Source organism: Pagrus major, chromosome 23 (genome assembly GCF_040436345.1).
Source record: "Pagrus major chromosome 23, Pma_NU_1.0".
Lineage (NCBI taxonomy): Eukaryota > Metazoa > Chordata > Actinopteri > Spariformes > Sparidae > Pagrus > Pagrus major.
In genome coordinates, this window is record NC_133237.1 from 24,060,806 (window position 1) to 24,077,115 (window position 16,310).

Below are 16,310 nucleotides of genomic sequence, written 5' to 3' on the forward strand. Positions count from 1 at the left end.
ATAGTCTGTAATGACTTCTCGTGTATACTCATAATAACGTAACAATTAATGAAGTCTCTCAGTTGTGATGTCTTTCTGGCTAAGCTGGTCAGAAACCTGTAAGGCTGCCTCAGTTTGATTTTTCCACAATATTGACTTCTGCTGTCTGACTGTGTGTCAGAGCACCACACACACACACAGAAAGAGACAGGACACCATCCAGACACATGATGTAGTCGTTCCCTCATGAAGCTTATGAGAAGATTACGAAAGCTTATGAAATGCATGCTGCCACACATTTTATTTCTTAAATCAATCAATCAGCTGCATGAGATCCCTCAGTGTTGAACTCCTGCCTCACTGTGTGTAGTGAGAGTTGTCCTGCCACCTGCTGTAAAGACGGAGGCACAGCTCCTATCAGAGGTTTCTCAACATCTTCACACTGTTAAGGCTGTTTGTCACACACATGAATGTAATCGGGGCTGCAACTAGCAGTTATTTTTATTGTTGATTAATCTGACGATTATTGCTTAATTAATGTGTTGTTTGGCGAATAGATAGCAGAAGAGAGGAAATCATTCTAACTTCATTATCAAATTTAAATAAACTTTATTGGCAGGAATGTTTAAATTACATTGTTGCAGAAGCTAAGTTACATATAATTGAATGGTTACATTTCAACAAAATCTAAATATATGATCACAAGATTAAAAAAAAAATATCGAAAGACCACGCAAACCAGCAAATATTCACATTAGAGAAGCTGGAACTTTTTCTTTTCTTTTGTTTTTTTTGCTTAAAATGTAGCTTAACAAAAGGATTGATTATTAAAATAGTTCCTGTCATTTGACTAATCAGTTAACTGACTTATAATTTCAGCTCTAAATGTATTTTTTCCCATTTCATATTTTCACTGAGTTACATTTTAGAGCTGCTTTTTGTGTAAATTACAGATATTTATGAGCGCACAGTCCTCGATTTTACCCCAAATGGAAAATAGATTATTCAGTTCTCTGCCACTATAAGGATGATTGAGCCATTATTGAATGAACGAAATGAAATCGAAAACTGCAAATGACCTGAAAAATATAAAATGGCTTTTTTCTTTTTCCATTTTCTCATCTGCTTCTTTCATTTTTTTTTATGAGCTGTATGTAAACTAGAAGATGTAGCCCTCCTATCAGGTAAAAAAACCCTGAAGTCACTAAATTCAATGTGTTAGTCTTATGGATCTACAGTTAATTTAACAAATCTAAGCCTCAGTGTTTTAGTTGTCTTCATCCAAAATTATAAACTCTATTCTTTCCCTATAAAAGTGCGATTACTAACACTAATGATGGCACGAAAGATCTATTTTCCTGTCATTGTTTGATATTATTGATATTATTTTTTCATTGTTGATTATTGTTACTATCTTTCATGTATTCATAAGCACTTTTGTAACCACATTTCTTCTATTTGTACTTGTGGCTCGTCTTTGGGCAATCCCCTGCTGCTGGAATGAAAACAGACGGTGAACACCAGCTTCAAATGTGTGTTAGGATCATATACAGTGGCACAGTTTTACACTTACGGTAGGCCAGGAGTGATGGGGCACTGACAGTTTCTATTCTTCTTTAATATGAGGTCTCTCTGCTTTGTGCATTATTGATTTACATCCACTAGATGGCTGTACATCTTCATAATTAGGCCAGAAAATCAGAGGAAGTCAACTAATTGCACATCAACAGCAGTCAGTGAGATCGCAAATGGCTGAAGTCACAATAATTCCTCCTCTACGGATTTGAAATCATTTTGTGGTGCGTATTAAAGGATGTCAATTTAAGATCCTTTATATATGGTGCAGTAACTCTTTGAGTATCTCATTTTTTAGCACGTGTTGCAGTCACTGACAGTAATAGTGTCAATCTAGCTGATTGCGTCATCGCCTCAGACGACTCTGATCTGATCTTCCATCCTTCTTTGGCATTCTGTGTCACTATTTGCGCTTTTCACATAAACCATTATCAGAGGTATCCATCCTCACCCACTGCAATAATTAGATAAAAGGTCATTTGGAATGACTTATAGCACTGGGTTTCCTCTATGCCTCTGTCATGAAACTATGATTCATTTAGGGTTGTACTATGTGGTTTTGCTTTGGTTAGGAAAGTATTACATCTGCTGAAAATGCAGAACTAATGTTTGTGATCACAGGACAAGAAACGGGACAAGAAACACTGGCACAGTACTCAATGTGCACATGACTTGATACTGCTGACTCTCAAAAACACAACTGCACTTCTGCTTTTCACCGTTCGACACAAAACGATATATTCTGTCTGCCGTTATTTAACTCAAATACTATCCTACTGCTCTGCAGCACACATGAAGGCTCTCAGCCACTGTGGATTAAAGTCGGTAACAAGTCTGGGCATGTTGTTTGTTTTAGTGGTAATTGACCACTGCCAGTCATAAAGGTAGCCTACAGGTATCATTTTGTCTTTGAGTCCTTTATTCAGTGTGATGACGCATACCTGAACCAAAGCCCATCCTGTTTTGCTGCCATGAAACTTTCCCCGACCAAAGCACAAACAGAGAAAGTGAAACCACATTTATTGACCTCAGCCAGATTTAGATGCAGATGGGAATTTTCAAAAAGTGCGAATAGTAAACAAGTAATGGTGACATTTTGTGAGTTACACTACGAATTAGAATATGACATTTTGTTTGATGGATTTGTTCTACAATCTGCTGAGGTAATGATGATTATGTTTCGGTGCTGATTGTTTTTTAACCTACATACATTCTTAATCTTTTGACTGAAAAAGTTAAAGAAGTACACTTCTGTACCCGATGTGAAATATGGAATAACATTTTAAAAGGACATTTTTGAAGGGACTAGCCTTTTCACAGTAAGGGCATACAGTAATTTCCTCCTGGCAATGATGCACACAAACTTCACCCTTGTTTACATTGTATTATTTGTATTCATTTTATTCCTATAGTTTGTTTTGTCTTATTAGCCTGCAAGAGTCTATTATTTCAGGCTAAAGGCTTCAGTAATGTAATAGCGAATAAACAAATTGGATTTTTGTTTAACTGTACGAATCAACCCTCAGGCACACTCCTGAGTACAGAGCACACTTCCTTCTCCAGAGTAGTTTCAGTGTGTTAAGTAATTTTTTTCTACCATGTTTAATACGAAGACATAGGGGGAAAAAAGGGGAAATGGGAGCAAAAAAACAGCCAGCCAATGATTTTCAATGTTGGCAAAAGAAGTAATGCATTCACCACCACCTTCAACCAAATAAAGTCATAAAGTCAACGTTCTTTACTCCTTCCTTCTCTCCTGGTGGTGAGTTTTGTTCCTCCTTTTTGTGTCAGTTGTGTTGAGTAAGAGGAGAGGGCCAGCCCCAAGATGCAGATGCACTCTGGGCCTGTTGTGTTTGCCTTCATAAAAGGGAAAGTACCATCTGGATTCCTCTTTGTTCTATAGATACTCAGGTCACAGCAGTACACAGGCTGACATCAGAACGTCCTCATCAGTTGCACACACTGCGCTCAGGAAGCAAACACGCACACTGCTTTGGTGCACAGCAGAGGAAACTCGGGACCTGTAGAGTCATCAGCTCTGAACATCTGTCTTCCTCAGGCTCAGCTCGATCTGAGCTCTGTCGTCGGACTGACAATGCCGCAGCCTACCCAGCACTCCCTAATCCGTGTCCTCCTGTTGTGGACCACCGTCCTTTCCATCATCCAGGCTGTGTTCATCATCCTCTTCTTCACAGTTGGACATCTTGGCCTGGTGAGACTGCTTAAAAATATCCTCACATTGAATTTAAAGATTCCTACAATATCTCATGGTCATTAATGATGAGATACGAACTTTAAATTGTATTCTTGTGCAATAGTTTTACCCTTCCCCCGTCGTGTTTGAATGAATCCGATGAATGTCAGTACCGGTGTGTTAAAACACCTGAGTAGTGCATCTGTTCTTTCTTGTGGTCTTGACAGTAGCACAGCTGGTGGGACAAACACCTCTGCCTGTGGTCTGCAGCTGGTTACAGAGACCCCTGTCGTGACTCACTAACAGTGAAAACAGCTGCATTATGTTCGGATAGAAATGTGTCAGTCAATACCCCACAGATAATACAAGGCAACCCAACAAACACAGCCATAATGTAGAATAAATGACAAACTTTTATAGTCTAGCATTATCATTGACTACTCAGCACATGTGTTCACTGCTTGGTTAAATATTTTACAGGAGAATGCTTTTAGACTATACATTGCATTAAAACGTTTGACTTGGTTTAGTAATGGCATTTAGAGAACTTGCATGGCACCTTCTTTCACCAGGCAGTTTTGTTGTTCAAAAACTTCTTGCAACACTTATTATGAGCATATTTTGTGCTTCTGTTTCCCTCTCCAGTCTCAGAACAGTAGCACTGTAGCACCAGAATGCCCAATGCAATCCAAGGCAGACAATAGGCCCACACCTTCGGTAAGATAACCACAGCTTCAGAGTTTGTGCGTCTCCTGTTGTACCTCACTGTGTTCCGTTATATCTTCTCACACGCATGTTTTTTATTAATTCAAATGTCATGCTGTTGTTGTTAGTGTTTACTATCCCAATTTTCCAAACACACAGATCTAAAACCACGCAGGTTGATCACAATTTACGTTCCCTTTGAGTTATTTATGTCAGGCAGTTTAACAACTGTTCTCATGTCTCGGAGGAAGCACAGTGACGTCATTGCCACATTCGGGGAAATGCCACTAAACTAAACAGTGTCTCTTCATTTTCCTTCTGAAGATACTGAATGATGTTCTGTTCTTACTTCTAAGGTGGAGATACAAGTCTCATAACCACGCTTTAAAAAATGGAACATCCATGAAGCTGGTCTATATTACACTGTGTGAACCTGATGGGCCCCAAATTTAAAGTTAGATTTTCTATATTTAGAAATTAATAGCTTTCTTCCTCTTTCAGCCGCCTCTACCTAAAGACAGGCTTCTCTTGGGCAAAGGCAAAACGCTCACCTACGAGGCTACTCTAGGTAAAGATGTCCTATTTTAAGTATTTCCTTTTTCAGAGCGTAAGACAAAGCCTGTAAAAATGTGTACACAATGAGTCACGTCACCATTTACAAGCTGTTGGAAGTACAGATAATGTCCCGGTGTGATCAAACTCAAAACTAATAGCAGCTTCTCTGTCACCCACAGACAATGGCCAAATCCAATGGAGAACAAAGAATAACGAAAACGGCGTTATCTCAGACGAAGGAAAAGAACTTAAAATAACAATGGATGGATATTACTTTCTAAGTCTTCAGGTGACACTGAAGACATGTAAGTGTTCATGTAACGGGACTGTAAGGGGATCAGAGCACATGGTCAGTGTGACACATAATACAGGCATTCTCATGCAGGGTTGGATTAACACATGCAGCACAGGCCTCCTCAGCAAGGCACAGATGCTGACTGTTCCAGACACTCTGAAGTTCAACTTCACACTGCAACCCAAGGAAATTGATGCCAATGTAAGACGTACCCACCTGGATATCATCTTCTTTCAAATTTAAAAACCATAGATGCATCTCTGATAGATTAGAGATCTATATTTCAATCAAATCCTTGGCATATTCCAGGGTACCTGTCCAGCTTGGAGTCCGTCTCTGCAGCAAACCTGTTCAGATGCAAAGATGGTCGAGTGTACTTGTCCTCTTGTTACTAAACAATTGTACTTACCTTTCACCAGATTAGCAAATCACTTAACTGTCTTCCTGCCGTAAGAGATGTGACTGAGTCACAGGGGAGGGATGAAAGGGCTGAACTCAACATTGAAGATCTTATACCCACAAAAGAAAAACTCCCCTTGTTGAATTCTGGTCTACTAAAACTAAACTAAACTAAAAATCCACTTTAAAACGTAATTTACTGGATTAAATGTCTAACTAGTAGAAGTTTAATTACTATATAACAGGATTGGTTAATGTTGGCGTCATCACTACAAGTCTGTTTCTTTACTGTTGTGGGTTGTTTTTTGAAATTCACATTTTAAAACTCAGGTCTTGCATTAACAGTATAACAGCATACTGTAGGTTTGGGGGGATTTTCACTTGTGAAGCAGAAAAGCTTAAAAAAGCAAAGTTGGATTGTTTTGCTTTTTCCCAAATAGCTGTGATCAAGAAGCACATTTTTAGACAGTGAATCAGATATTCAAACATATATACAAACTGAAATGTCATGATATTTTTGACATCAATATTGTGACAATATTGTAGGGATGACTATTGGTAAAATATTAACACAATCAAATATTTGATAAATAATCATCAGTAATGTGTATATAATAACTATGTGGGTAAAGGCAAGTATTGAAACAAGTAGAACAGTCTGATAAGCTCAAAAAATGACATTACTGTAATGCAGCCTTTAAAACCAGGAAAGGACAACACTTGCTTGTGCTGTATCACGATATAAAGATATCTAAAATCTCACAGGATATATATAATATCATATCACGATAATGATTTTATATCAATATGTTGCTCTAATCTTATTTGATTGAAATTTCTTTGCTGGAGTTTTCTACATTTACAATGTGCAGTAATTGACGACAAGAATGTATTATTCTGAACCGCCACATCAGTTAACAGAACTGTGTTGTTTGCACAGCTCGTATTTGCTACTCGATGATTTATTTCTTGTTTTAAAATATATTAATCTAATATTTATGTTGTATTTATTTATTGTTTGGGCCTAAGATATGGTACGTTGCAGTAATATATACAATGTTGTATTTATCAAATTTCCACAGAGAGGACAGCAACTATTGAATGAATGTATGTCACTGTGTGACAATGTATGTCATTGTATGGCGTACATATTAGTGAGTCACTGGAATAGTAGTCACAGTTTTCTTTATTGATTATTGCAATAATATGTAGCTAAAATTGTTCAGACGTGTTCAGGGAAATTACACTTTACAATAACCTCCATTAATAAATCCTAAATTTATGGTTAAATACTGTGTAGTTCATGTATAAACATTATCTGGATGGACATTATAAAGTTGCAACTGATGTTTATAAACCTTTACAATTTCTTAATAAACGGTTTATTGGGCAATTCATTGCTTGTTAGCTGTTAAATAACTATTAACTAAAGTTTAACTAACTATTAATTTACCATTTTAAAATGATGGTTATTATAAAGTGTTATATGATTTATTTGTTTAGACACGGTGTCATTCTCATGTCTTTTCCCAGTCTGTAATCATTTAAAGAAGAACCCACTGTTACATACATTAGTATTCTATTCTCATCCTCTAAATTTATATTGAAAAGTGAAATGATTTGACAGAGACACCTCCTTCGCTACTTGAATTGCACATTGTGACGCATGAAATCACAACTCAAGGTGGTTTATGCGGAGAGTTTCATGTGCTAAGAGAAGTAGTATTTGGTTCTGTCAGTGATATTCAGTTGTTTTATATCAAACAAGAAGAAACCTCTTATTTCCTTGAAGATGATTTGTATGCATTCAAAAAAAAAGCATTGCATTTGATCTGGGAGCCTTTAAACATGTCTTTTCATCTGACTACATCAACATAACTGCTGCCACAAAAAAATGTAATGACGTTATGATTAAAAACTATAATTTCTTAGTAGTTTATTGTATTGTGTGGTTATTATGTTTGTGTTCAAAGCCCTGATATGGATCTAAACAGTGCAAATGACATTACGATGAGGTATTGGTGGTATTGGCTCGTGATTGTGAGTCACTTTCGAGACCCTTGATATAAAGTGAAAGTGAGAGGTCATAAGTTAACAATGGGACCCCGCAGATTATGAGTCACTAATAGAAGGATACAGTGGGACCCTCCCTGCCGTATGCTGTCGAAGAATGTTCCCTCTCGAATCTGAAGGAGCAAAATAACAAATCTGCACCGCACAAGAACACAAAACATCGTATCTACTGACATACATCACAACATTAGAGATGCGATATAAAAGGTCATGGGAACAGTTAGTCATTGCAGCCAAGACACATATTTTCCAAGTTACTAAGGTTTCATCCGAAAACGATTCTTTTCCAAACCTCTGCTGCAGAGTGCCACATTTACTACCACTCACTGTAATAACTGTTCCCACCACAGCTTTCGATTACACTGAGGAGAGGTCCAAGATACTGAATTCTAATGCGGATATCAGACAGTCACCACCCACTCTGTCTCATTTATTAGACGCATTTACATGGGCTGGTTTGTTCCTACCCTTGTTTTCCACTGCCCAATGTGCAAGATTTGTGTGTCCACGTAAAAATGTATGTCAACTTCTGCGAAAAAACCTCCATCAACTCTTTCCATTATTTCCATGCCATGTTTTTTCTCGACTGTTACTTTCAGTGGCGCCAGTTAAGAATCAACAGATTATGATTTCCCAGAATTTAAGATATGTGAAGCCCAGTCACCAGAATAATGTGTCTGCATTTGAACATTTCTGCGAACCACGGATACGTTAAATGTTTCATTTGTATCATAGCAACACTTCTACAGTACGTGTCATTTCACGTTCACATTATGCTGTCCTTCATGTCAGGAGGAGGAGGGGATGGCGGTGCCAAGCGAGAGACCACTGTTCAAGATTGCATTTTAAAACATCTTGGAAACAAAATGATATTTTTGATGAGACATCAGGACAGTTTCCAGCCGTGTTAGCAACAAAAGCAGACGGAAGACAGAACTAGATAAGCCAAAACAGGATGTTTTCCTATCCCTATCCAAATTAAGCATGAAGAAACTTCTAAGTGCTGTATCATAGGTGACTGGACGTGTTTCAGTTTCCTGAAGATGTTTCACACACTCATCCAAGAGGCTTCTTCAGTACTGAACTGACGTCTAGTTATCTACAATACAGTACTTAGAATTACAATTACCATGTCATACCATGAGCTGGATGACTGAGAACGTTCATCAACAACGAGAACAAAACGTTTCAGCATCTCCGTGAATGCAGAAAAGTGCGTTGACGACATTTATTTTACAGATTGGGTCAATGTCACAAACCCAACCACAGGACTTTATACGTTAAAATGACATTACTATCAAATATGTGTGTATTGTTGGGTCCCTGTAAATCAGTTAATTAAAGATCATGGTCTGAAATCTGCTCCAATTGAAATGTGTCATGAGATATCTTTTTTTGTGAATTGCCGCTATAAATATAATTGACTTGTGAGAAAAAAGGGATGAATACCCTATGTGATAGATATTTTCGGTAAACTTAGCAGCAAAACTGACCCTTTGAATTTTCTGCCTTCAGATGATTCAATTGTCAACAGTTCCCTGCTGCTCTGCCTCATCTAGAGACCAACACAAGGGGACAGCATTTAGCCATGGGCCGTGTGCTCCAACAGTCAAGCTTAACATTAAAATGTCACTCGAGACATCACATGTTGCTTCATTTGTAAAAAAACATAAATAAATAAATAAATGAATAAGGCTTCCGTGTGACAAACTGTGGTAGTGGTTGGTTTCCAAGTAGCATGTAAAATTGCTGACAGTGTCTCAACACATTGGTATCTGACAGCACAGCCCTGCTTTATCAATGGAAAATGTTCCATGTTTTCCGTGTGAATAGTTTGTTTGAGATTATCTTATGACTGAGTACTCTCAATCCCACACAAATTCTCTGTAAAAGTCACGTCTAGACGAAAGCTAAATGATGAAAGAAAAACTTACATCATGAATCCCAACCACACAGCTGTTAAAGTCTCTCACACCTCGCAGGTCAGCCAGCGCTGGAACATAATGACTCACACATGCACGGAGGATGAGAAACATTCAAGACAGTACAAGAAGACTGTACAGAACATCTGACAGGCCACTCATGATTTGACCTTAGTCAGACTACACACAACCAAGCTATGAACTGCGTTTAGTTTCAACTCAGGGTGTTTTACCGATTTGAACAAAAACTCATGGTACAAGCCTGAGGGAAAATGAAATTAAGGTTTCACTTAACCCACTCGCCCACCTGTACACACACATGCACACTCACAGCCCTGCTAAAGTACATTTACACCAAGCGACGATCTGGGGTTGGAAAGTGAGTCAGGCAATCTGCTGACACCCCCCTCCCTCCCAGCAGCCCCCACTACCACTTCCTCTACAGTTTACAAATATACAACTCTGTGGGTGTTTTCAAGAGCAGCTTCTTCGAACAGACACAGCTGAAGGGAAAGCGTAACAGTGACTGCATGAGAGGTACAAAAAAAAAAAAGCTTCGCAGAGTAATGAGGTTGGCCTGTTGTTTGCACATATATGTGAGCATGCTTGTCACCATGGTGATGAAAAGCGTTACGAGGAATGAGACCGCTGATCTGAATACACTGTCACAAATACTGTGTCAAAAGTTGTTCTGTAATTTTCTGTGTCACTGTGGTAAAAAAACAACCGTCCACAGTTTGTGTGTGTGCGGTTGGACTGAGTGGGTGAGACATTTGCTGCTACTGAGACCACTCAGCACGGCAGCAGGAAATGCAAGCGGTAGCTCACTTCAACTACCTGACGGCCTGTAGGGAGAGTATGAGAAAACCAACAAACAAGACTCTTAAATCATTATCTGTTTATTTCAGTGTTTAATATACATTATTGTCGATAAATACAGTGGAATTTAAGCGTTTTTTTTTTATTCTATCACTGAACGAACAAATAAATAGTTTGCGGTATGTGTCACAGCAAGAATGAAAAGAAATGTGTAACATTGCACTTAATTTTAGCATGAACATTACATATACGGCTATACTCAGCAACTATAAATGAGAAATGTTTAACATTCAGAAGATTAAGTTTAAAGTACGTATACTTGTAAGCGTATAAAAAGTCCCTGATGTGTGAATAGTATAAGGAAACCCCCGGCATAGACACGACCTTTATCACTTACTGAACAGCATTTTCTTTACAAAGAGGATCAGTAATCCTCCTCCTTTTTTTCCACTTCTACGTTTTACTCTTATTTCAAACTTTCCCGATTCACGATGAAATATCAATGTGATATTTATATCATAAATGCACCAAAGATGTTCTCAAAAGATTTGGATCGGGCAACTTGTGAGGTATTGCTCACTTTCACAAAAATGGCATCATCTTTATGGAGGTGAAACACTCCACCCAGGTAACTGTTTGACAGTTGCATCTTCTTTGACCTCATTTGACCGTATTTTCTGGATTTCAGAAGGGTAATACTTTTACCAACGTACAGCTTAGTTCTCCGTTCAACAGAGTGGCGAAATACACCAAAGTCAGAGAAGGAAACCTTGGAGTAGACGTAGTAATAACCCTCCTTCTGAATGACAAGACTCCCATCTTCGTAGTCCATCTCACAGAGGATAGGTTCTGCAACCGTGCTCCAAGCCATGGTTTGGTCTCTATGAACTACATCTTGTCCATCTGAAAAAGGGCAACAATGTGAAGTCTTTTAAAACAGGGGCTTTAAAATGAATTTTGCTCAAACCACATGATTGATGGCAATGACTACGGCAATATATGTGATGAAATAAAGGGGGGACATCAACACTGGTCTCACCTGTCAGATGTGCAACCGGTTTGGAAGGAAGAATACAAAATCTGGGCCTTTCAGTGGGAGAAGTATCATCTTCACCTGTGTGAGGAGCAGACATCATGTCTCTGATGTGGATTAAGTCACTGAAGATATTTAGAGTAAAACGGGCTACGACATACCTGCAACCTGCTTAGAGGACGATGCTGAGGTGTCCTGCAACGGAAATAAAATAGTTAGCCTCAGATGTATGTGGACATTTTGTTGTGATTGTGAGAATGCACATGTGAAGAAGCAAATATCACATGATTTCATGTGACGTGTTCTGTTTCCACATGTGGAAATTCTAATCCACATGTGAAAACATCACATATAATGTATGCAATTCAGATGTGACAATGTATGTGTCACATGTGGAAATTTTCATTCATAGATGAAAAGAGCGAATCAAATGTAAATGCAATCACAATTGGAGAATATGCAACCAATTGCAATAAGATGTAAAAAAAAAAAAAAAACTACAATCTTGCTCAGATCTTTTTAACGTTCTCGAAAGCATAAAATCTGAATTGTTTTTAAAGACAGTTTTCCGGTTGATGTTTGTTTCTATGATTTTATCTTTTCGCAGAAGAAAGTAGGACAGAGCTGCCTCTCTGGAAATAAGCAAAAGGTAGATAACAATCATGCAACAGGAAGTAGACTGCTTCCTTTTCTCCACTGTCCCTTGTTTATCTCTTCTTAGTCAAACAGTGTCAATCCAGGAAGGCATGTCCCCCTCCCTCTACCCGAACCCATGACTAATCCCCTCACATAGGGCATCAGACATAGACAGGAAACTGTGTCTGACCATCCACCATCATGGATCATCAAGTTTGCATGCCCACGCTACCCGGGACGTCAAAAAAATTCCTCGTAAATGGGCCGGACTTTAATGTACTTCTCTATCCCTGCTGCACTCTCTTCCCCATAATAGTGAAATTATTATTCATTGTCAGCAGTTTTTGGAGGAAAACAACCAATCATATGATCAAATATGTCACGTGATTTCTTGGTTTAATCATGTTTTTGCTTCACTAAACTAAAGTATGACAGCAAAGCGAGTAGTTGTAGTCATGGCATGTGACTCTGTGCATGTGAGTATGTGAAGCTATGAAGTTATGTAAGCATTAGTAATTGTCCTCGCGTTTCTGCCTGGTTCTGTTTATTTCATTAATAAAACTCACAATGCTGAAATTTTACATTTCCAAAGTAACTTTCTAAAACCAACACATGAAGTGTGCCGCTTCCGTAATATTTCTTGATGTCGCTCTCAGGTCAGGTCTTTTGTATTTTGTTGTCTTTGTCTTGAGATTTTACCTTAATGGTACAAATATGTATCTAATTCACTTCCAGTAATTACATTAATGTATTAAAGCATAGGCAGTGATGTAAAAAATCACAAAGGTCACACTTGAGTAAAAGTAAAGCGATTGCGTGAAAATATTTCTTTGGTAAAAGTGACAGTCTCATACGAATAACACATGAGTTAAAGTCTTAAAGTATCTGATATTCAGTATATACTTTAAATGTATGTATATAATGTATACTACGGGTCAACCGATTATCAGATCCAATATTCAGCCTTTTTATGATAATGGGAATGTTTTGTTAATCCAATTGCCAATTGAATAAATTAATCTTAAAATGACCTACTTTGGCTCTGATACAGCGTACAGTCTGCAAAGTAACTAGTAACTAAAGTTATCCAATAAATGTAGTGGAGTAAAAGGACAATATCTGCTGCGGAAATGTAATGAGTGGAAGTAAAAAGTAACAAAAAATGGAAATACGGAAGTAAAGTATAAGTATATGACAATTGTACAATAGTATAGTACTTGAGTAAATGCACTGTATTGTTACATTCCATCACTGAGTATCTGTCTGTTTAAAGAAAATCTAGAAAACCAGAAGAATTACCATTAAAATCTTAAAAAGCATTTGAAGAAAATGAAAAGGTGTTACTGACATAACCACAAGAGCTTTGGGTTGAGAGTGACAGGAAAAAAGAAAAAACTGTTTTAAAAAAAACTGCAATGAAAAAAAAAACTGAAAGTGAGAATAAGGTGTAAAAGCGAGACTCAAGGGCTTCAAAGGAAATTCAATGAAGCACAAAAAAATGTGACTCCGTTTGTAAGAAATCACAGGATGACATTGCAAAAGCTACTACAGGCAGGTTCAGACTCAGACACGGGGTTGATACTCACAGATTCAGCTCGGTAGAGACGGTAGATGAAGCAGGCTTCTATGGCCATGCCGCCCAACGCCAGGCTCACCAGCAGGAACAGCAGGGTCTGAGCCACCCCAGCCCGCCGTCGCCTTTGACTCAGCCTAGGCGGCACAGGAGGCCGATTGGCAAAGCTGTCCACCACATACACAGAGGGATATCCACCCTCAGCCATACCTACAGTGCTCACTCTGTAATTGAAGAATCAGTGTGGAAATATCTTCCAGAAGTTGTTGGAGGGTATTCAGCTTCAACAAGGCCCCCGGAGACAAACGGAGAGAATCAGAGACGAGTGGAAGAAGTAGCAAAATGGGTGGGCTCACTTGTGGTTGGTTCAAGTGGAGATGGCTCACGAGTAGTCAGATAAAGAACAGAAACAGATACAGAAATCTTGAGATGTATCACTAAAGCATCTTCAGAGGCTCTCAGAGATGCACCTGTCTGGACTCAGAGACTGCAATCATCAAAATGATAATGTAGTTTATGTATTTCCAATGCAGCTGCAGAACCTGACAGTCAATCAGTTACAAAGTCTAAAGGTAGAAAGCGACATCACTAAGTTGGAGACCGAGAACAATTCATTTTAACCTCCCCTTCACACCCTCCCTCTTCACCATAACAGCAATGTTGAAATATCTCCATTCACACTTCCTCTCTTGCAAACACTCTCTCTGTGGCTTTTCTTGAAGCCTGTTTGCAACAATAATTGACAAAAATGGAGTTTATGATCTATATCTCGACCACATATCACTTTCAACAACGCTTTGTGCCGTGTTGCAGGGGATAGAGTTGATTTGTGAGGCAAAAAAAAAAAAAAAAATACTGAAGACTCAGCCAGGGTAGTGTTATGTGAAGTGGTAGGTTAAGACCACTTTATGTTGAAAAAATTAACTGAGGATACATGTTGAGGTTTAAATGCCACACGTTTCCCTAGACGTGTATAAGGACGTATATTCAGTTCCTAAAATAATTGTGTCTGTGTGATCACTGGACATGAACATAGCAGCAGGAGGCTTTGAAAGAGGTGAGAGCCTTCATGTCTAATACTGCAGACTTCAGTAATTTATTGCTTTTGTTCATATATATATATACGTTCTCACCTGGTATCCTCTGACACTGAATTGATAAGCTTTAAGCGTCCCTTTAATTGACAGAAAAAGGTCCAGCTTGAGTGATGTATAGTACTTAGTTTTTTGGGTTTTTTTTCTTCATGACAGCAGGGTAGGACCACTGAAGGGGAAGGAGGGCACAAGAAGAAACCTGATAAGCACGATGTGATGTAAAGACACTGAAACAGCAGGGTGGTGCACTGAAGAGGACTGTTCTGTTCCTGATGTCTGACCGTCGATAAAGTACCATTTTTCATCATCTCTGTGAAGCCACAAACGTCTTCTTTTACTATCCTCTGTCTTTGAGGAAGTAAATTAAACCAAAACCTTTAGCATTTTTATTGTTTGACTTGAAAAATGCAACACAGCAACTTTCAGGGCATGACGTTACTAGCTGTTGTCAATCTGGCGCCAGCGCTTTCACAACATTTGTTTTCACCCAAAGGGGGGCGTGTTCATTCTGGAAACAGAAAAGTGACGTGTGGTCACCTATATTTTCACACGTTCATCCATTCACATGCACACAACCTCACAAACACTTGACCACCATGGCAAATTTCAGCTTCAGGAATAAAACGTTGCAGTTGTTATAGGGTGGGCACAACTTTGAGGACAAATGGACGCGCTTTTATGACAGTGTTATGAAATTGTGGCTGACACAGCAATCCAGAAGGAACTCTGCTGAGGTCAATGATGCTTCCCGGAAGTGTCAAAGAGAACCGATTCATGAGTTATGAAAGGGGATTTCACAAAATTGTGTGTGTGCGTGGGGGGGGGGGGTGTTTATGTCTGTCTATCTGTCTGACTGTCTAGGCGTGCGCCTTTCCGCAACAGTTTCATCATGTTGAGTGATTCTGTTTAGAAACGATGCGCCTCTTTGTTATAGGCCACTCCAATGGTCACGCACAATTATAGCAAATTAGCATGAACCCAAACACACAGACACACACACAAGACCCTGTTTTATTCACTTGTGGGGACCTTACATTGACTTACATTAATTTCCTGGAGCCTTACCCAAACCCCAACCATGACCAAAGTCTTCACCTGAAAATTTTATGATGTACATTATGGGGTCCAACATTCTGGTCCTCACAAAGTTGTCGGACCCCACATTGTGAGTTGGCTCCAGGTTATGGGACCCCACAAACATAGAAAAACAAGGCCACACACACACACATACACACACACACAACCTCTTTTCTAGATTTCAGCCTACTCGGGTAAAAACGATATATATATATGTTAGCTGCAACTGCAAGCTCTGTAGGTTACCCTTACTGATCTGACCGAGTTACCCTGCTCGGTCAGATCAGTTGGTCCACGACAGTTTCTCCAGCCTTATAATAATAATACGTCTGTTTGAGCCTCGTTGAATTTGCAATTTCGGCAGTGATATTGTTTTATTGG

General features: G+C 38.8%; 2 protein-coding genes across 2 annotated transcripts; one reads left to right on the forward strand and one right to left on the reverse strand.

The window, feature by feature from the left end:
• The first annotated feature begins 3,619 nt into the window (after nt 1-3,619).
• Nucleotides 3,620-7,090, forward strand: tnfsf18 (TNF superfamily member 18). The gene is made up of 4 exons (XM_073494921.1): nt 3,620-3,766; nt 4,394-4,465; nt 4,955-5,021; nt 5,188-7,090. The coding sequence occupies exons 1-4, from the start codon at nt 3,650-3,652 to the stop codon at nt 5,544-5,546; spliced, it is 615 nt and encodes a 204-aa protein (XP_073351022.1). The 5' UTR covers nt 3,620-3,649; the 3' UTR covers nt 5,547-7,090.
• Nucleotides 7,091-10,583: 3,493 nt separating this feature from the next.
• On the reverse strand, nt 10,584-14,048 carry tnfsf14 (TNF superfamily member 14). Its single transcript, XM_073494641.1, has 4 exons — nt 13,772-14,048; nt 11,711-11,744; nt 11,556-11,630; nt 10,584-11,419 (listed from the first exon to the last, which is right to left on the reverse strand). Exons 1-4 carry the CDS (start codon nt 13,964-13,966, stop codon nt 11,028-11,030), a joined length of 696 nt encoding a protein of 231 aa, XP_073350742.1. The 5' UTR covers nt 13,967-14,048; the 3' UTR covers nt 10,584-11,027.
• Nucleotides 14,049-16,310: the final 2,262 nt, after the last annotated feature.